Raw genomic sequence first — 22,402 nt, 5'->3', positions numbered from 1 at the left:
TAGAAGAGGTGGAGCACCCACTGGTACAAGCTGAGTCTTTACATGTGTGCGTAACATTTAAAGAAATTTCCTTAAATACATTGGCACGTATTAATACAAGTAAGACCGGAGCAGCTCAACTGGTAGTTAATTGATTGTCATGTCATCCTCAAGTTGTCAGAAACTGTTACAGTCCAAAACCAATACTATTTACAAAGTTTGGTCTTATGTTGCGTTAAAAACCATTATTTAAAATCCATTCCATTCATTTCTGGTTCAAAGCACTGACAGCTCGTACCTGTGAAAACAGTAGTACAAGCTAACAGAAACTAGTAGAAACCAAATGCTGATCGCACTCAAATTTTTAATTTACTGTAATTCTCACTGTGCCGTTTCCTAGTTCCAATTTTCAACAGGAACAGTTTTGGGGGTTATTTGTGTGTTTCTGTTTTGTTTTTTGTTTTCTTCCCCCAAAATAACTTTGCTCATTACATTTTGATAATCTCTAAACAATTAATGCCTAATAAATCTGGAATACTATTTCTGAGCACAAGTTTTCACGCTTATACACTACTGCTTTCGTGTGCAAACATAAGGCAACTATATCATCCCATTGAACAGTCTGAAATCCTTTGAACCTGGTGCTTATTTTGAAGTTTTGGTTTCCCTCTTAAAACTTTCAGGAGAGGTCACAAGACAGATATTGTAATTATATAAGTTTGATATTTATTAATACATATATTTGAAAGATTATTTTCTGATTGTAACAAATATAAAAGTTATCAGTGTTTACAAATTGTCAAAAATGTCCAAAGTACAAAAGGATATAGTACATTAGTTATATGAAAGTGGTTGTATTCTCTGGCACGGAAATCATCTTAATACTGTGGGCATGCACAATATACACCAGAAAAACTCATGCATCAATCAGAACAAATAAGGAAATAAGACATTTTGCTGCCTCCTCTGATTACAAATTCATTGCTTCTGTTAGTTTTCTTTCCTCAGGAATACCATTTACCTGCAAATAGATGAGAATTTATATAATCCATCAGTGGCAGATGATGCTTCAACAAGTTGGCAGCGCAGCACATAAACAGTATTTAACAGTCGTTTCTCAACAACCTGGAGGTTGTTGGAGAAATACTACAAGAACAACCTGGACCAAAAGGCGACATATACATGAAAAAGCTTTGCTTGCTTTCTTCTGGGAAGGGAGAGATCTGGGAAATGACTTTAACTGCAAATTTATCTTTCTGTTTGGGATCTAACAGTCTTCATAAGGAGACTGTGAAGCTCAAAATGGAAAATGCAGTATACAGCATACATGCACTACTTAGTCTTTTGCATTACAGGAATATCCTATAAACTTTTTCATCTAAGCACCTTAAAATAGTCCTTATGAATTTTGCCAATCAACAGAGAGACAATTACAAAACTTAATATACCTTTTCATACTGGAGACCAGTAGCAAAGATCAGCAGTGTAATATAAACGTTAGATGTGAGTTGTCACCTTTCATAAAATTCTTTCCCAACTATGTGAAAATTTAACTTTGTGAAATAGTCAAGAATTATGTCAGCTGTTAAGTCTGCATTTTTTCATATGAGGTTAAAAAACCCTGTTTCTTATTGAGGGTTCAGATAGTTCCTGAAGAGGAGAGTGGTTATTAGACATGGTCTGCTTTTCAAGTTACTAAGTATGGTCTACTGAAGCTTTAAAAAAGAAATTTCTTCTTCTTAATAATCCTGAGTATATTATTGGGAATTTTCTGTAGGAAAGGAAGAAAATCAAACAATGAATGTCTAGTTCTATAGTTGTTTTGGCCTTCAGTGCTTTAGTTCTGTAAATTTCTTATTGGAACAGATCAATAAAATTGATAACTAAGTTTGTACTGATGCTACTAAAAAGTCTTAGGAGGGCCTGAATTTTGTTTTAAATCATATCTTTCCAGAAATGTAAGCTTCTGACAACAGGAGTCATAGACATCCTTTAGAAGATAAACTGCAAGAGGCACATGCCATCGATATGTCATGGAAATGCTTGCAGTGTCATCAGCACATCTGAGTTACAAAGGAAGGTGTCACTGTAAACTGAGGAGGAAACACTGTCTGTCCCAAATACATTTCGCCTCCCTGATTTCTGAGAGCTTGTCAGAGGCAGCGTCTGTGATAAATATGAAAGAATGGGTGTATTCTACCAAAATAATGTACTACAGAAAATACAGACACAGGAGGATTTTAAAGATCCATTTTTATGGTAGTTTTTCAGTGCGACTTGCAAGCGACAAACCCGTGCTAGTTTATATTTCGTACCTTTTTAAAAATTTCTCCCTGTTGTCAACATACAGTACTACCAGGTGATTTTGCATCTTTTTTTACTGCAAGACAGACTGGAATTCTTGTAACAAAACAGTCATAACAGAAGAGCTGAACTGTGTGACATCTATATTCTGCCTTCTAAATGCAGTGGTGTCAAGGGCTATGGTAAATGCCAACCCAAACCAGTGCTGGAGGCTCCCGATGGATACTGCCAGGGTCACTCGCCGTTTCCAGTGTATGTATAATAAAGCACACAAACAGCAAAGCTAGCAGAGCTGCAGTCAGGAGGGTTTTGGTTTGGTTTTTTAATAAATGTGGTTTTAATTTCCAGATAACAAAAAACCCCCGACATGGGCAGAAGCATTTATGATATACTTGCCTCAAATCTTTGAAATGTTGTCATACGAAATTCTCCTTTAATCCCCGAAAGCAGTAATGAAGAAGAAGGATTTTGAATGAAAAGAAATCGTTGCTTATGGAACTCCCAAGTTAAAACAAATCTTCCTTTTGGGGCTGTAGTTCCCGTATTATGTTCAATACATAACTGGAGTTTTGCCTAAATACACTTTGAATATTCAAAAATCATACTCTGGCCTCTACACTTTCCTTGTATGATCCTTATCCCCTTTCCTATGTGGCTACGGCTGTAGCTTTTTCTGAGACCTGATGCGCTAACTAGAGAGAACAGTCGGCCTTAGTCAGTGCTCTGATGGGATCGTTCACAACCTCATGATTTGTGAAAATGATGTAAAAATGATGACTAAGACACAGGAAACCAGCAGCATGGTGTTTGCCTCACCACAGGTTCCCCAGTATGAACTCTTTCTGTTTAGTAACAGCGATAAAGAGCTCCTTCAGAGCTTAGCTAGTATCGGCAGGAATTAGAAATTTCGATTTCCCATCAAGTTTTTGAGAATCTGAACAGCGTAACCACATTTGGGAATCTGGCTGTAACTTCATGTTATAATAGAAAATTATTGAGATGAGGAGGTTTCCAACTTAGCTGTGCCAGTGTCTCATGCTAAGTCCTAATGTAGCGTTTCTCCTACTTGTTCAATCAATCCCATTGCAAAACTTTCACTGATGCACCAAAAAAATTCTGGAATGACAATGCTGTAACACTTCACTATATTTGAAAATGGTTTCCACTGTCCATAGACTGTACGCGTTTTAACTAGTGATTCCTCTGCACTGGTCACCTAATAGTTACAGTATTTTCTCAGTACTGACCTGCACTCTGCTGCTGTGGAATCTGAGTTTGATGTGGCAGGTTCCTACAAAAAAAAAAATTTACTATCTTTAATGCTTCCATACAAACGCTCAAGTATGTAATGCATAAAAGTTCAGTATTTAAATTTTGTCTACAAAGCAATAATCCATTTTCACTATGCAAATACAGCTGTCAAAAGGTTAACCAAGTCAAGAAAGAAAATTAGTGTTAAGGGGTAATTCCTATTATTGCACTTGTCAAGTAGGTTCAAAGGCTCAGACTTGGTGAAACACCAGAGGTAACAAGAGTCACTGAAGGCTTCTGATGTTATCCAAAGTTTGGTCTCCACAAATGATGAATAGAGAAAAGGTGACGGTCTTTGCAACTTAAGTATTGCCTGTGGAATGAACGAATGGTCAGCTAGTTTTACACATTGGACCAGTTCACTTATCAAAGCAAAGTTAGGGGTTTGTGTCCTGCTGAAGTGTCTATTTTAACAGCTACCAGATATTAATGTTGTTTTTACAGAAAGGAATTAGGGGTTGGAATGCAGTTGAAGCAGATAAAAACTCAAAATTAATAATGTACAATTTAAGAAAGCCTTTGGTACAGGCTTTGGCACCCTGGTCATAAAAAATTGCTATTCTGAATGGGTAAAATACAGGTTAGAGCACTATGCAGCAGTTGTAATTTATACAGCCATACTTTCTGGAGAATTTAGCTTTGGGACAGGGAGAAGAAAACACTCTTCTAGCACGTATCTACAGTACGAAGGGAATTTGGGTAAGCATGTGTAAATTAGGGCCAGGTTGGTGCTGGCACTGGACTGGTATCTGTGGGGAGCTACCGACTGGAGCTAGTGTCATAGCACGGCTCTGAAAAACAACGCCAGCCACTTCGCAGACCGCTGCCTCAGATCTGCTCAGCCCCCGACACCTCAACCAAGCCTTTCTAGAAATGTCTTTTTTCTACAGCACAAACTGACTTGTCTGAACCAGACAGAACATGTGCAAAGCACTACATGGGTCTGTCTCGATAGTTTCATTAAGTTACTGATAAGTGAACCTTAAGGAAGAGAAATTAATATTTTTCTGGTTTCTGTCTTGGAGGAAGGCTGGCAACAATGGAAGCGGCTGAGACCTCTGATCGTCTCCATTGGCAAGTCTGTATTTATTGTCCGTGCAATGGAATATGCTCTTCCGTTCAATGTTCATGTTTCAAACAAACCATGTGTGACAGGTATATGACTAAATACTTACAAAGTCTGGATTTTCTGGTATGAAACTACCACCAGCGTGGTGCTAGTTTTATACCAGAGCTCCAAAGACATGGGTTAAGAGATAGGGTGACTAAAACAGAACAGTTTTAACCGATTCCTCTGTCAAAAGTAGTTTTTCTCCAGAATATGCAGAAATGTAATTGTTCCACGCTAAGCTTCTTGCCAAGTCTGCAGACTGAAACTCAGCCATTTAATTTTATAACAGAAGGCCTTTCTTTCTGCTTGAGACACAAACATCAGAGCAATCTTGCACTGCGGTCATTACTGATAACTCAGTAATAAACACATTTCAGATGACAAGCACTGGAATCCGTAATCAAATCACGCAACATAATGGGTATTAAAAAATGAAATAAAATCTAAATACTTACTGCTGCGTTTGCATCAGTGGCATACTGGTATTGTCGTAGCTGTCTGTGTGAAGGGGTGGTACGATCTCACCAGTAACCGGGTGAAACACGGGAAGCGTTGATAGAGGCCATGCTATCTCCCTATTTTTAGACATGTCACGAAGCTCTTTGGTTGATTTCTGTATAGCACTGTGGTGAACCAACTGGATGCTATGTCAAAAGGAAATAAAAGAGTGAATACATATTTTAAGTGCTCCATCAAACAGGTTTTTTTAATCAAACAGGTTTTTTTATCCTATCAAACAGGATAGGATTTTTTTACAATTATTGTTTTTTTAAAAAATACAAGGACTTTGATGCATGCTACAGACACTATAGTGCAGCAAATACAGTAAACCTTTACATGGTTAATTTAATAAATATTGAATTATTTATTTATTTTTAAGGCAGTAACTATTCCATTAGATTTTGCCGTTTGGATAAGTATTTTTCATAGGATCCAAGACTATGCAATTTATGGCTAACGTTCCATTTATTTGCTGCCATTAAAAGTTGTGGTTAACTCCTGATTCTTGTGGTAGATTCATAAAGACTCACAGAGTAATTTTAAAACGCTCAATAGTATTTGCACTGGATACTTTCCAGGATATTTGTTCTCCTGTCCACTGCCTCTAAGATACAGGCTGGGAAGTCCAATAACCAGGAGTATAAATTATATATTGACATATTTATTCTAACAGCACTATTTTATTTTGACTTGACAGTCATTATTTCAAACCCTTTTTATTCTGGTCTTCTATCCTTACCAAGACTCTGATTTAAAAGCAGCTTTCACATTTATGAATTAAACCATAGATTAGAGGGAATGAAAGAAGATTATGACACACATGTATGAAGCATGACAAGCTACTGAGAATGAAAATTAAATGGTAAAAGAAAAATAACAGGAAAGAAGACACTTACTCTGGTGTTTGCATGTTTCTCTTTTCCCTAAAAACAAAACAAAATTTATGAATTAAATAATAGCATTGATAGTTGAAACATTAAGTCTATCTGATGATGAAAATAGTACATGATGTAGAAATGCTGACAAGGTTATTGCTAAACGCAACTTGGCAGCATTTGCAACTGGGTTTATGATGAGGCCTTGATGAACGCACGTATAGAGATGTGATACCGATGACAGACACACACACACAGACACACACACAGAAATGAAAATGCAAGTTAAAGAACAAGCTTCTGGCTAAAATAAATTCTGTGACAAAATGAAATTGTAGTTTGTGTCAGAAATGGCAGAAATTACGTTACTTGCTGCTTTCCTTTTATGTATTTTTCTTTTATAATATGTCTAAATTCAGTTCATATCCTCAAACAGATTTATTTTATAAAAGTTAGCATTTTAGAAATTACTTAGTATTTCCTGAATCAATGATTCTTTATTAGTATTTTATTTGTTTGGGGCCTTTTGGAAAGTTGTGTGCATGTGGAGATTTTGTGGAGTTTTGTGCGTATGTTGAGATTTTTAACCCTTTCAACTAGAGCAATTAAAGGCCCTATATCCATTGGCTTGGAAATTATCTATGTGCTTTGATGAGAAGTATTTCAATATTTCAAGCAGATATCTTTTGGCCTGTTTTAAATGTTTTTAATGAACTGAATGGAATTCTTCTAACAAATAGTTCTCTAGGCATTATAATCTTAGAAAAAGCTACGGTTACTTATTACTGTGTTAAAGTACTCACACTCCTTCCCGTCGGCAGCACATGATATAGGCAAGTATTAGAAAAAGCACCAGTGCTATTGCCGAGGGCACTGCCAGGGTAATTAGGAAATCCGAGTAATAGTCTCTGCTTTTCAGTGTGTCAGAAGGTGGCTTGTATTCTCCACCATCAGGTAATATCCCCTCTCCACGAATCACTTCCTGAAAGGTGGAAACTTGTTTGGTATTGTCAACCTGATACCCAGAAGGAAAAAAAGAAGGAAAAAAAAAAAAAACCAACAAAGAGACAATTATATAACAAAGTAACAGAATGTAAAAAACAGGTAGTATTTAACCAGCCATAACACATAAAAGAATCCATATTACACATGTGACAAATTCAATATAATTTTATCCAATCACTTTTTCTAAACCAATAAAACCTTGTATTTCATTGAAAGCTTCTGATCAATGTGATAACCAGTACTATAGTATTATTACTTTATTTTATGCGTACCAGAAATACTATGTTTTTCCCGGATTAATTTTAGGGATCTCACACAAAAACAGAATTTGAGTAAAAATTCAGTAAACATTTTTATTGCAAACTAATTATTTCATACTGATTTCTTTTTGATGAATGAATCCATTTCTTAGTAGTCTTCCTAAATCACAATACTGCCCTCTCTTGTATGAAGGTGGTAGAGAGGAAAAGGGGTACCTATGGATTTTCTTCCTCCTTCTTCCTATAGAGCTTCACATCCAGTGCTCAAAAAAGCAAGCGGTGCAAAGTGAGCTGCTGAGGACTGAGCAGCTCTGTTGCCTTCCCCACCCACCCGAAGCAGGAAACACCCCACCATGAGATGTGCATTTAGTTGATCAGAGGCAGAGTTCCAAGGTTTTTTCTAATTCTCCTAAGTCAGCTAACCTCCTGAAGGCTGCATTCCTGGTCACAAGTAATTTTTATTTTTTTTTAATGTCTGTATCTAACGTTCCTAGAAATACAACCTTTTTTGCTACTGACTTTCATACTGCATTTAATTGACTGTCTTTCCCACAGGACTTTTCCATTTCCTGCCTTAATTTTCTTACTTTCTTCAGTTAGACATTACAGTTAAAATTTAACAGTGTTAAGTCTTAAAACTCTCTCCAGATCATTAATGAAAATACATTATATTTGCCTACATTCTTGACCTTTTCCCTGACAGTGTTCATTGACAAATGTTGCAACTGATGGTCATTTCTTTTGAATTTATACTTTAAATCATAAAATGGTGTATTAAAACTTATGCAATGGATGAACAGGTTTTCACAGAATACTAGAAATAATGTTTTGTTGAGCTTCAAATGTATACATATATGTGTGTATATATATATTTTAAGTGCAAGACAGTCTGACAAAAACTAACCTATGTATTCTCCACTCACTAAATTCTACAGTACATCTTATGTTACAAATTCTACCCGGCTGCCTAGGTGAATCTCAAGCCCTAAGCAGACATGCAAAAAAGATGTATGCAGCTGCTGATGAGACTGACAGAAGCCCACACACGGTGTGAGAACAAGCTATCAGCAAGCAGCGTTAAAAGGAAGCATCTATTAAGTTACCCCTCTTTTCAGAATTCAGGACCCACAAACTTAAATCTGCAATTTGATTTAGGTGCTAACTGGCAACATCACCTCAAAGAAAGTGGGAGGAAGCATATATGATGGTTGTGTTTTCACTCACTGGTCTATGTCATGGTTATGGGAAACGGAGCTCAACTCCCTCCCAGTCCGTGGATCTCGGGGGACATCCTGCCCCTTGGCTTGCCTTGTGAAAAGCAGACTGCGATTAGATAGCAGGAAGCTTGGTCCCTTCTCCCTTTGATCCACCAGGTTACAGCACGCAGCAGCAATGCTGCTGGCAACAGTAAACACCCCCAAGACTTGTTTAGATTCCGTTACCGTGGCATGCTGCCAAAACAAGCGCCGAGTGCGAGAAGGTTGGGTTATAGGCTGCTGCAGAAAATTGTGCTTCTCTTTGAGAGGCTGTTCCAGTTACACAATCTCCGCTTTTCTCAAAACAGCACGACAATCCGGCTTCATGATTAGTTCATGAGCCGCTGTTAACTATTGGACGTTCTTTCTGGAGAAGTACTGCTAACCAGCCGCTCTTCATTCTGCATGGGTACTGCTGATTGTTCTTGCACTAGTGCACTATTCCTCTGCTGCTCCTTTTGAAATTCACCCTGTTTTCTAAGGCTGTTCCTCCCATTTCTCAAGACCTTTCTGAGAATGCACCTGCACCTGCATTATCCTTTCAGTTTCATGAGGCCTGCAAATTTAATTTCATAAGCACATTCCATCATCCAGCTTATTAATGAAGAATGGCAAGGAACTATTAATAATTCTGCTATGATTATGGCTATGCAACCATCTCTCCACTAGGTCCCAGCTTCATCTAGGCCATGTTCCTGAGCTTGCTTATGAGACAGTATCAAAAACCATACCAAAAAGAAATGACATCTGCTGCTGCACCTCTGTTCTACTTCTTTCTTGTAGAAGGAAATCAAAGACTTGACATAATTTGTTCCTGATGAAAGCTGACTGCCTACTACTGTTTTTCAGGTGCTCTTAAGTATTGCTGTGTACACATGTACCTTTTGCAATTTCTCACCAGAAAGCCAAAAAACAGTAAATAATCTGGATGTTCTTTTGAAAACAAGTATTTTCCAGCTTTCTAACAGCTTTCCTAATTTATAGCATATAGAAAGAAAGGGTTAGAAGTTATCTAATCCATTTTGTGTATGAATACCTTCTCTCAAAACAATTTTTACGTTGTACAAAAGCCTTTCAAATCTCCCTTTCAGTTTCCTCTCGGGTAATGTCTGAAGTAGCTCAACAATCATCTAGGTTTATTTTATGTACTGTCAGCATCTTTGTTCAAACTTCTCTGCAATGTTCTCTTCTAATACTGTATAATTTCTTGATTTTCCTTACCAGAACTAAACAAAAATAACCTTAGAAAGCCTCCTTGGGAATTATACTCCTTCCATGGCAAACAGTCTAGTGTTCATTTATAATTTTTTTTGTATTCGACTAAGAAGAATGTTCCCATTTATTGTGATTTCATTAGTCAACACTATTTTCTTCTGCGTTTCATTTTAACATGACATACATTTTAGAGAATTTTCAGAAAGATTTTTTTTAAGAGCATAGAAATACTATTTAACTGGTCTGTGCTGTAGACTGAATATTTGAGAAAACATATATATACACATGCACACTTTTTAGGAAAGCTAGTGTAACTAGCAGTATTGCCACACTGAATTAATGAACTACACCTACGTAAATAATTCTCTCCTTATTTTTAGTTCTGTAAGCCCTAGAGTTCAGTGACAATTTCTATAAATCACCACTAGTGAAAATGAACATGGTGGTTTCACTGGTGCTCAATTCTAACAGAATTTAGCCTACGTAGCAGAACACATTCCCAATCTCAAGAGTGTCTGCTAGATGGAAAACAGTATCAATCAGTCATGATAAAGTGGAATTTGGCAGAGTTGTCTGGCCAGGCTGGCAAAACTCTTACCTAAATCATGTCTGGCATAGAATATTGTACTTCTACAAACAACATTTTTATGTACTAATAAAGTAACTCACCAGAGATATTTTACACCAGTCAATATGAAATTGAGTACGAAATTTTTTATCACAAGTTATTACAGGCTCCATTTCTTGACTACATCTCAGCTGATTTTGTGGGTTTTCCACTTCTCGTAAGCACGAAGAAAATGGGACATCTGCCCCAACCATAACGTAGACACTGCAGAAAGAGATGAGCAACAAGACTGTCAGGATACCTCTCACAAATCCCCGAAGGACAATGACGCACTCTTCCAAACATTATTATTGTTTGTTGTAACATTCAGCTGTGCTCTGAAGTCTAAAATTACTTTAATTATTTTTCTTGATAGTATACTTTATCTAAGCATATGAATAACAGACTGAAATCAAAAGGATTTTCAAGCTACTTGTTTACAACTTATGCTGTTTTGCTGCATAATGTAGATGTTTGCTTACCATTAGAGTTGTGAATTTCCACGAAGTCATAGAGCTCCAAGCGCAGGTTCCTCACGGAAGTAAATGAGCACTACTTTTGCAAATTGCATTTAAAAAGAGTGCAATCTTATCTTAACAAAATCTTCATACTTGCTCAGCATAGTATTTTTAAAGTTTCTTCCCATGTTTTCAAATAAAATTAATGAGGACTAGTTATTTCTAAACCTAATAGAAGCCCCCAGCTTCTCCTAAAAGACTCTATTTTCCAGCAGCATTCTACATACTTAAATATGAAAATTAATTATACGATTAGCACAGTAGCTCTTATTCTATGTACTGTAATGCTAAATGAAGTATTAAGTTTACATTCAGCTTTCAGTATTCTGCAAATTTTGTTGGCAGTGCATAGTTGCAGTATAGAGTCTTTTAGGAGAAGCTGGGGGCTTTGGCACCAGTCTGCTGCACCAGGTAATAACGTATCAATGGATCCTGAAGCAGAAATTAGGCTCTGGTTACTACTTGGTATATAAGGCATTATCTAAGTAAACGTTTAATTTAAAGTGTAGTCACTTGTATTAAGTGGCGCTGCCATTACTCTGACTAGTACAGAAGTCGCTTTCCTTCCTTAGAGGTGCTCAGAAACTCCAGATGCTCAAAAGGGCTCTGAAACAATTCTTTTGTGTACACATCTCAGATTTTGAAGCCTTAGCCCCTTCTTAGGTATTATTTGACCCAAAATATCTAAAACTAACTAAGATTCTTTATTTTTGCCATGCAAAAGCACAACCACAACCATATTTTGAAAAGACTGAATTCTTATTAGTTTCTAAGTGAAGCATCGTATTTCCAAACAGAATTTATGGTTACGAATCCCAGCTGGAAGTAGTTCATGCCTGCAGTTTACACTCGGCAACCTAAATTCCCCAGATACCTCAGCTTATCACTTTCAGATGCAAGTCCACAGTGCTCCTGAAGGACATAACTAAATTTCACTAAGAGTACAGCCACAAATGACACTGTTACATGCCAAATGCTCTTGTAACCTATGCTCTTATCACACCATTTCAAAATTTTGAGTTTTGTGAATTGGGAACTATTGAATACTCAAAAAGTATGCCAAATGACTGCTCAGAAGGAAGACTGGAATTACAAAATAAGCATATTTACTACCAATTGTTTTGTAATTAATGGAATATATTAGTATTCCTTGGCTTGTAAAATCAGTGTATAGGAACTGTTGCTTGTTGAAATGGTATCTAACCTGATAAACCCATTGTATAACAGGGGCTTGGAACATCAGTAAACTTTTCATATCTAATACCAATCTGGATTTCCAAAATATAAAACAGCAACTGCAAAGTTTCCAGAAAACCTGAAAAAAATATTACAGTTTTCAGTAAGAAAAAAGTGCAAAGCAAAAACATTAGACTGAGACATGTGCTTACCCCTCTTTCATGTCGTTAATAGGAAGTGGAACTCTCCCTCCCCTATCAAGAGCTGAAGTAATGTTTATAGCATTCAACCGTTCTGGTTGCCACACATTTTTCACTGCTCCAAGAAAGTCACCAAGAACTTCACTTGCTAACATTTCTTCTACGTTCATATTCCTTATGAAGAACTCCGCTTGATATGGTAAAGGAAAATCTAGTTGTGATGAAAAAGGAAGAGTTTTGCCTTAAACAGAGGCTCCATAACAAAGAATTTGAAGTAATGATAACGTAATACCACTTTAAGAACAATACACCTTTCCAAAAATTTTGTAATTGAACTAGCTCATTTTGAACCTAATGTGATTATGTTTAATTAAATAGTTATTACCACAGACTCATAGAATACTTTGGGTTGGAAAGGACCTTTAAAGGCCATCTAGTCCAACCCCCCTGCAGTGAGCAGGGACATCTTCCACCAGAGCAGGTTGCTCAGAGCCCCGTCCAACCTGACCTGGAATGTTTCCAGGGATGGGGCAGCTACCACCTCTCTGGGCAACCTGTGCCAGTGTTTCACCACCCTCGGTGGTGAAAAATAGTCTTCCTTACATCTACTCTAAATCTACCCTCTCTTAGTTTAAAACCATTACCCCTTGTCCTGTCACAACAGGCCCTGATAAAAAGTCTGTCCCCATCTTTCCTGTAAGCCCCCTTGAAGTACTGGAAGGCTGCAGTAAGGTCTCCCCAGAGCCTTCTCTTCTCCAGGCTGAACCACCCCAACTCTCTCAGCCTGTCCTCACAGGAGAGGTGCTCCATCCCACTGTTCCTTTAGCTGTTACTTAAGCTGAAAACCATTGGCTATTTAAAAGCAAGTGGGAGATAAAGGAGGGCACTAAAGGAAATGAGTCTTAGCTGGTAGATCTTCATTAAACAGATAAAGTTACATTCATGCTAATTTTGGGATCAAAACTGATCTGCAGTGACAATGGATTCCAACCTGCAATACTTCAGACTATAAACATATAAATATGATGAAAAGAACTGATCTTAAGGACACTAAAACTATTCAATTCAATTTTTTAATTGAAATGTCCATATATGCTATAATCTGTTGTTTTCTGAATCTGCCTGTACGATACTACTTTGCACAAAGAACATGCAGACCTAAGCAAATTAAACAACATGCAAAAAGAGTAAAATCCTTCATGTAAGGTCCATTTGAAAAGACAGGGAAAAAACCTGAAATTCATCATTAAAAAAGGAGGCATGCTTTTTTTTTTTTAATCAATGAGGAACAATGCTTACCCGACAGAAATAATTTAGATAAAAACAACAAACTGAATCAAAAGAGGGAAAACTTTCTTCTTTCCCCTTTGTGCTCCCACATTTGGCTTGAACACCAGACAACTATTTAACATTAATTTTTTAATCTTTTTAAAGTTTTTTGCTTATTCAGTTCAAAACACAAGCTATTCTCTGTACATACCTTCTGCTGACATTATATTGATGATCAAATTATGTCTTGCTGTCTCAAAGGTACGCCTGTTATATGCAGTGATCTAGAGTAAAAAAAAGGATATGATTGCAAAACACAATGCAAATATGAAAATCAGGTAAATAAAACATCAATAAAAATTAAATTGTTAATTTAGAAATACTTATCACCTTTTAAATGCTTTGCTTCCTTATTTTGAAATGTACAACCTTTCATGCATTAATATGAAATTTGAAAGGTCAGTTCAATTTATTTGATGCAGTACTACCTTCAAGTCAGGATACTGGATTTTTCTCTACCAGTCTATAGCCAAATACAATTATCCAAGGGATATATGTGAATACAACGTACTTTGGTCCAAATAAAAGTGTTCTGCCATACCTGTGTATTCTTTCTTTTCTGCTATCTTTAAGAACAGCCATAAGCAAAGACTGGTTTCTCCATTTCCCCGTCTACCCTCCAACCCCCCTCCACCAACACTATAAGGTGTATAGTCATTGATAGCTCCTGTGGAACTAAACTAGTTAGAAATACTTAAAGGAAAGAGTGTCAGGATCCCAGCAATCCTAATCTTTGGGACTGGGGTTTAGTTTTAGCTCTAGCCCCACTGAAGTCATACTCCGTGAACTGGTTCACAAGCATTGCTCCAACACAAGCAGTTTTTAAAAAAATCCTGGAATCTGTAGCTGTAGGGGAATTGAAAACTAGTAGGTAGATGCAACATTCATGACTTACTTTTGGAAACTTATGCCTTCATGAACAAATTATGTAATGATACCAATCTTTTAGTTTAAAGGTATGGGATGCCTGAAATGCTCACAAGTGGGTACTCCTCAGTGGTGATTGTACTCTGAAGTTGTATTATGATTAAGTGCTCATTCATAAGAACTACAGAATGAGGCTGGATATCAGTATAATTATGTATTATTTTCTTGACTTCTTTTTCCTGAAAGATGATAAATCTTCCCTGAAACAAACTAAAAGAGACTAACTTTCTTCCTAATTTTAGACTTTAATTAATTCATTTCAGGGACAAAGGAGAGGCAGAGGAGTGGCAACAGTGACAACTATGTTGCTTCTCAGCAAGCAGAGCTACCACGCATAGTGACATTGATTATTAAACAAATAAAAGTAAAGGATGTTGCACTTCCCTTAAGGGATTTAAATGAGAAGGAAAAATGCTCAGGAATATCTTCTGCAGGTTCATTTAAGTGTAGAAGGAACCAAATTACATCTTATGTAATGTAACAATTTCATTATAAAATTAATAGAAAATAAATTCCCGAGATTAACAGAATCAAGGATTTGAAATTTTTTCCACAGAGTTGTTTCAACAGTAGTTTAAACATTAATACTTAGAAAACCTAACTCTCTGGTTATACAAGCTCTATAGAGGACCACGACAGTACCCATTCTGAGTCTGCACTCCGGCTGTGCGAGCTGCCAATGTGGACGGAGCACCTGCACCGAGCAGTAGTGCCAGTGGTGGAGACCGAACAAACACAAACTGTCTTTGCTCACCTTTCAAAGGAGCTTGAGCTCAAGAATGTTACCTGCTCTATTGCAACACTATGCATAACGTTAGGCCTTTCTAATCATGAGGTCTCCTCCAACTAATTGACCTACCCATGACATCACCTCAGGCAATAGGACATAATGGAAGTTATGTTCAGGCCAAGAATATGCAACCAGTCCTCTCAGGTGGCACCAGGAAGGGGATCAAATGCAATCTGCACCCCTCCCGTCCTACGGCACACCTGAGAGTGGAATGGCAATGAATTAATTTGTATGCCAGGCAAGACTTAGTTCAAATATAGGCTTGGGGTCATGCTTAGAATGGAGGTCTTGATACAGACCCTACGATTTAAATTTTGAAAAAGGGCAATTTTAAATAACAGTTTCCTCTACAGAAAGCTAAGCAGAGTCTGCAAGTACTTCTGCACATGCTTAATTTTGCAGATGTTATTAGTCCTTCTGAAATCAAAACTGAATCATGTCTATAGAATTAAGCATGTGTGAAATTATCTACAGTACAACTTACCATTTAGAGATGTCGTTCCTGAGGTAGAACAACTATATCAAATGCAATTCAGAAAAAAAAAAAAACAAACCTCATCAAGGGTTTAAGACAAATGTACTGCTGAAGCAGCAAAATGGCTGGAGCAGGTTAACGAGCCCATTTTCCTTAACACTGTAAACCACACAGTGTCTGATTGAATCTGCTGTCTTCCGCCATGATATGCATGGCAGAAAATATAGTCCCTCTTCCCTTTCAATTGCTGCTCAATGAATAATTGGAGCTTTTAAACATCTGGATAGCTAATCGTCAAAAATGAAGTAGTGGGTTTTGTCATTGTTACACTTATAAGAATATAATTAAATACATGTAAGTGCTAATTAAATCTATCAATAAACATGAATAATGAACCAGATAATATTTGATGAAAAATAATTTGATTTAAAAACACAACAAACCAACCAACCAACCAAACGCAAAACCTGTCTACTGACTGAACACTGTATTTTCCAGTGGGGAAAAGTCTGGCCTATATTTAGAATGGTATAGGTAGACTGTTACAAGGTTCAGAATCCAGATATTATTCAAGTACAGTTGTTTAGAAAGGCTTTTTTTGCCCCATATTTTGAACACAACTTTAATATATTCACAATTTACTGAAATGAAATGCCTCTTAGAAAGATGAAGGGCAAGAATCTAAAGGTATTGCATCTAGGAATACTAAGCTTTACTGGTTATTCCTATTTACTAGTTATACCTTAAAAGTAAAATACAAAATGTCACACAACCTGGCTTTCTCTCAAAAGAGGATACAAAGGTACCAAAGAGAAAATGTTACTGTCACAAGCCCTTGTCCCTGTCTTATAATCTTTCTTTTTATTTAATAAGAGGCAATACTTGTTAGCATTCTGAATCCTACACACAAAACCAAAATAAATCTTTTTGAACATTTGAAAGAAATACCTCAATGATGGTTGGTTTGCCCACATTTTCTACAGTTGGTGAGCCATACAGCACTCCGTCACTGTATGGTGTCCTTTGTATATAGCGTAGCCATCCAGGTCTGTCAGGGTAACCCATTAAGTTGGTATTAAATGTTATAGGATCATTACTTACTTCACCTAGGTAAGAAATATTATTAGAATAATTAGTATTAGAATACTTACAAGAAAATGCTATATGCTTTGATTTTGAGGTTTCCATTAGAAAATCTTATTCTGTCTTTCAGTTATGTCTTCTAAATATTTCCAAAAAGAAAAAAAATTCCTAACCTTCACCGTACCAGAAATATGGAAACTGCTACTCAGCACTTTTAAGTATTAAGAATTTCATATCTGAAAAGTGTAACTAACTGCAGAGATGAATGTGCTTGTACTTCTTTGAGCCCTGGCTAATTCTGAGTGCTTGCACTCATTAACTAATGGGTCTGATTTTAGAGCTCTGTTCCACCTAGAATTGAAGCATCTAACCTCCTACTTACAAAAGCACAAAGGTCTCAGTCCTTTAATTTCTCAAAAAGTCTCTTTTATTTATGTTTTTAATAATGGCTCTGGAGACCCAATGTACCTGGGAGGGCTTACTGTAAAGAGTGGCTGTGCAATCATCAATGTCTGAAAGCTTCTGTTAGCACCAGGATATACAGGCCTTCAGCATCAACAGCCTGGCAGTAGATTTTCTTTATAGAGTAAGTTAATTCAAAAAAGGACAAGACTTTCTTGCAAAATGGATCCACTGATGGCTACTAAATACAATCGTCCAGATGCAATCTCTAAAAGCCCCTAAAGTCAAACCAGTATGACAGTTCTTGTGGTTCTTATTGATACTCTTACAGATACCTGGATTTGACTTCACTTACAAAAGCTAAAATAAACTGAAGTCAGGTATGACTAAGCACGACCATAGCCGCACCGCTGAGGCGCGAGCACCTTACAGCTGAGGCACAGAACTCGGGCAAGTCTATTCTGAGACACCTCTGCACTGCACTCCTCCAGCGCGGCTCTGAAACGGCAGCAGCAGCCATTGTAGGACAAGTGACAAGAGAAGATGACAGGCAGGCTGGCACAGAAGGCAGAAACTGCGCCCAGTGAAGAAAGAATGGCTGTCATCTCCTCCAGAGAGGAACAAAGAGACCAAGACCTGTTGCCAAAGTGTATCTAGCTTTCATGTACGCATTTACACATCTGGCTGTGGGTAAAAGGGACCAGAACCACACCAAACCAGCCCCAGGGTGTAACGCAACTTTCCTCGCAATTCTCTCGGGACATCCCAGTAATCTAACCTAGTGCACTCATAGTGAGATTCCCAGGATCACACATGATCTGAGGAAAAATCTGAAAGCCACCTGTGATACATTCTGGTTTGCCCTTCATTAAGGTAGGCCATGCTAATGATCCAGCACAGCAGACAAAAATAAAAGGATCACGGTAACAACTGGCCTTACAATGAATTTCTGATACAATCAAAGTCATCTATGGGTACAGCAATTTCAGCAGTATCTGAAATCAGATTCACACTGCCTTTGTATCACATGAATGTCAAGACAGGCTGGGGCTGTAAGGATTTGAAGGACAACCCATCTTTAGTAAAATTTCCAGGTTCCTTCCATCTATGTGCCAAAATTGGGAGAAAACTGGGACAGAAGCAAACTTCACTCTGCCAGTCATTGTTACATGAAATGAAGACTCAGGTATACATGTCAGGAAAAACATCCATTTTTCAAGGAGTGGAAATTTTTAAAACATTTGGGCTTATTCATGACAAAACTTAATCAATGCTAACAGAAGCTCATTTTTTCTTTAAAGCGAGTTTTGAAAATAGCGCTCTCAAATCAATTCAAAAGCTTATTAATGAAACAGGTTTGATTATCTGTGCACTGTGCGTGTATGATAGGTTTTTCCTATTTCTATAGGAAAATAGGATAGTTATATACTTATTATTCCTTTTCATTGTTGATAAGCTTGTGGGGCGGAATGATCTCTCTCTCTCTCTCTCCACACTGCCCAGATTGCTTACACATATTCTAACCTGCCAATGACCCATCTTTTAGCTTTACTTCAGTGAATATCAGAACACCGTACTTGGGAAATCGCGGCTCTTTCTGTAAAAAGAACTGCTTACTAACATTAAACTGTTCCTAAATATAGGAAGAAGGCTGAATCCAAAGGATTATTTGTTTTAAATGAAATAAAACATCATTACATAGCCTCATATTTGATTTAATCTTCTATTTTGTCTCATTTAATATATGCTTTGAAAGTGCTGCTTCATATAGCCTGATAGATACTACGTCTGAAACAGTGATCAGATAATGGCATTTTTGACGTAACTATTAAATTTCCACAATTTCGTATTTAATGCAGCAGTGAAGAAAAGGTATACTTCTAATCTGATATACAATGTGTTATTACACCTTCCCAAAATATTAAACACATTTTCCACAATACACAGTTACTTGCATCTTTTCACAAATGACAATCACAAACCAGAACATTTTAAACTTGCAAGACCACATACTTTATTTCATTTGAAGATATCTCAATAGAAACTAAAACCTGTCCTTTGTATGTTATATGCTGAACTGTAAGGTATGCTAAATAGACTTGGCTTTTTTTAAACTCCCCCCCCCCCCCCCATTTTTATATAAAGTTGAAGATCTTAGCATCCCATACCAGGCTTTGGGTAAGGAGGAAATTCCCCCTTAAAGTACTCTCTCTCCAAAACATGAACAAAAAGAACTCCAGCAGAAGGGTATACATTCCGATCAGAGTGCACCTTAGACAGAATCGTGTACACTGAAAAGCAGAAGGAAAGATAAAAGACAGAAAAAAGCAAAAGTGAGACATGCTCTGGATAACACAGCATGCATTTCAACAGCAATGTGGGCATCTGGGAGAAGGAAAGCAACAAATATTAGATACCTGTTAATAAGTTTTTTAAAAGGTTGCATAGGCTTAAGAACAAGAACACAGAGCAAACTCTCTTTGCTCAGCAGGATCCCTTCCAACATTGCAATAAACAAAACCGGCTATGTTAGGATTTCAGAAGTTGTACATGCTCTTTACTTTCATTGCAATAAAAAAAACCCAAGGAAGGCTACTGTAATTTTATAGTTGGTTTATTTGTAATATTACATGAATAAAAATACATTAATGATACAATGTTTTCTTGATATTTTACATAAAAATAAGGAACATGAGGATTACAGAGGAACCTTACCAATCAATGGTACTGATTCCTCACTGAATGGAAATGGCAGATTTTTCAGTTCTTGTGCAGAAAAGGACAAAGCAATTCACTTCAGCTGAGGATTTCTATGAGTTCTTAAAGCTAGGTTTTCTTAGACCAGCAGGTTCAGATAACATACATCTAAAATTTTGATTAGAGAGCTCATTACTAAAGATGCGCTTGTATTTAAGGATAAAACAGAAGGACATGGGTAGTTATAGGCCAGTCAGGTCTCACTGATTCCAAACAAAAAAACAAACCCATATTTTACAGGACTCAGAATTAAAAACCTAAAGGAAACTTAACTGAGAATAATCAGCATATGTAAAAGCAACATTCTATTTTTATTTAGTTACAAATCTAGTTGATAAAGGCAAATCTTATTTAGATATAACACATTTGATGCAGTACTATATACATATTTTAAAGAATTAGAAGAATAAAAAGATCATTACGATACATTAAATGGGTAAGAAACAATTTTATCGACAAGTTTCAAAATTTAAGTATAAATGGAAAATACTGATGTAATAGGTGTTTCTCATGGTGTCTTAACAGGACTGATTCTATTCCATATTACTATTACATATTACTATTCCATATTCCTACTGAATTTTAAGTCAATGCCCTGAAAGAATCAATCATTGCTGGTAAATTTTGCCAATTAGATGAGGATTACACAAGTGGTAAATAAAGGTAAGTCACAGATATAGAGACACACAGCTACCTGCCTTGCTTGCTCAACTGAAAGAAACTTTAGGAGAAGTCACATGTCCAGAGGTTATAGGCCATACAGCATGGGGGTACTGTCATAGGGAAAAGTGACACCGAAGGAGACTTCAGAGTCACTGTAACAAACCCATAGGGACAAACTCGTCCTCCTAGAAGATAAAAGAGCTAATTTCAACACTTGGATCAATAAGCAAAATATATTTGAAATGTGGATCAAGCTCATGTAATTTTCTAATTCTGGTATAATTTCTTCAGCCTTATCATTATACCAACATTCTTACTTGAGATCCACTTAAAAAGCCGCTGCTAATTAGGCATTAATCACAGACATTCCATCCCTCGCACCACGTACTCCGTGTGGAATCTCTCTCACCTAATTTTAGATGCCTACAGAAACAACATCCACCACTGAGTTAGTCAGGCTCCTTTTATAGTCAGTGGAGAAGAAACAGACGCTTCCACGGGTTGATTAATTTGATTTCTCCTGTAAAATTAGATGAATCATGTCCTAGATTCCTGACTACACTGACTAGATCTCCACTGACTGCAGAGGCAGCTGAGAAGAGAGGCAGACAGATACCTGTAACATAGACCTCTACATTTAGCTACATACTTCCCACTCTTCAAGCCTGATATTGCAGAATATCTCAAGAGTCTCAAGCTCTGGATATATTATTGATCAAATTCCAAATTGCTTTTTCCCACTTTTGGAAACAGTTTTTAACACAGTACTGAACAGAATACCTTTCTAATAATTTTACCTTGAAGACAAAATTAAAATGGATCCTGAAACTTAAATAGTTTATTACAATTTTATGTGGTTAATAAACCAATTACTGTAATTTTAATTATGTAGACTTGATTTAAGTACAGAAACTTAAAGCTATTTGATTTGTATAATTAAAATTACTAAATTGATAAACCAAAAAACTTCTGTGAATGAGCTGTAAATAGAGCAAGGAAACTAACTAATTTCCTTTAAAACATTTTCAAGAAAAGTTGAAAAAGTAATTTATAACATTAATAGAGCAGCAAAGCTGAGAAAAATATGGTGGCTGGCTGAAAATGTGTCAAACATCTAGAAAAATCCATTTTTCCAGTTCTGATGATTTCACTCTACAAGGAAAATCCATTTCAAACAGGAAGACCAGTGAAAAAGTAATGTATATTTTCTCCATATGCAATAGTTTTAGAAAGGAAGGATAACAGAATCAGCCGTTACTGAAAAAACCCCTATACAACATACTACTTTTGTCTGTTAGAGGAAATCTATTGCCAATCTATTGCCACCACTAAATGCCTGCCCATTCCTAGTAACGAGATGTTCTCTGCTGCTGAAGTAAGCATAGTAGGAAGGATTTCATGCAGATATAAAGCAGCAATCTTAGAGGAAGTCTAAAAATGCTTCTCAGAAGGAAAAAAAACCCAAATCTATTTTAGCTTATAATGACAAACACATTGTAATGACACAAATATGGAGATTAAGAATTCGAAAGTTCGCGCCCCCCTTGTCAGGTAAGCCCTCTTCTTTTTCCCTATGAGGTTCCTTCAAAATCAGAAGGAAAATGATGAGTCTTCAGGCCACTACGGCAATCACTGCTTTTCAATAATGAAACAACTGA

The 22,402-nt window shown here is 36.7% G+C and overlaps 1 protein-coding gene across 2 annotated transcripts in view; it reads right to left on the bottom strand.

Moving 5' to 3' along the window:
• Positions 1 to 949: 949 nt before the first annotated feature.
• Positions 950 to 22,402, bottom strand: part of SGCE (sarcoglycan epsilon) — a gene marked incomplete at its 3' end in the record, with an annotated part of 33,157 nt that continues 11,704 nt past the window's right edge. The window contains exons 3-13 of one of the 2 annotated variants that reach the window (XM_081996809.1): positions 19,493 to 19,615; positions 16,788 to 16,945; positions 13,799 to 13,871; positions 12,331 to 12,529; positions 10,487 to 10,649; positions 6,885 to 7,096; positions 6,103 to 6,129; positions 5,161 to 5,349; positions 3,531 to 3,574; positions 2,680 to 2,714; positions 950 to 1,000 (exon numbers count right to left, since the gene is read on the bottom strand). In XM_081996809.1, coding sequence (XP_081852935.1) covers positions 950 to 1,000; positions 2,680 to 2,714; positions 3,531 to 3,574; positions 5,161 to 5,349; positions 6,103 to 6,129; positions 6,885 to 7,096; positions 10,487 to 10,649; positions 12,331 to 12,529; positions 13,799 to 13,871; positions 16,788 to 16,945; positions 19,493 to 19,615 — 1,274 coding nt within the window. Of the gene's footprint in view, positions 1,001 to 2,679; positions 2,715 to 3,530; positions 3,575 to 5,160; positions 5,350 to 6,102; positions 6,130 to 6,884; positions 7,097 to 10,486; positions 10,650 to 12,330; positions 12,530 to 13,798; positions 13,872 to 16,787; positions 16,946 to 19,492; positions 19,616 to 22,402 lie in introns of those variants that run through there. The other variant, XM_081996810.1, reaches the window with a different exon arrangement.

This window comes from Phaethon aethereus (genome assembly GCF_964289735.1).
Source record: "Phaethon aethereus genome assembly, chromosome: 2".
Lineage (NCBI taxonomy): Eukaryota > Metazoa > Chordata > Aves > Phaethontiformes > Phaethontidae > Phaethon > Phaethon aethereus.
The sequence above is the reverse complement of the archived record's forward strand: the minus strand, read 5'-3'. Positions and strand labels throughout refer to the sequence as shown.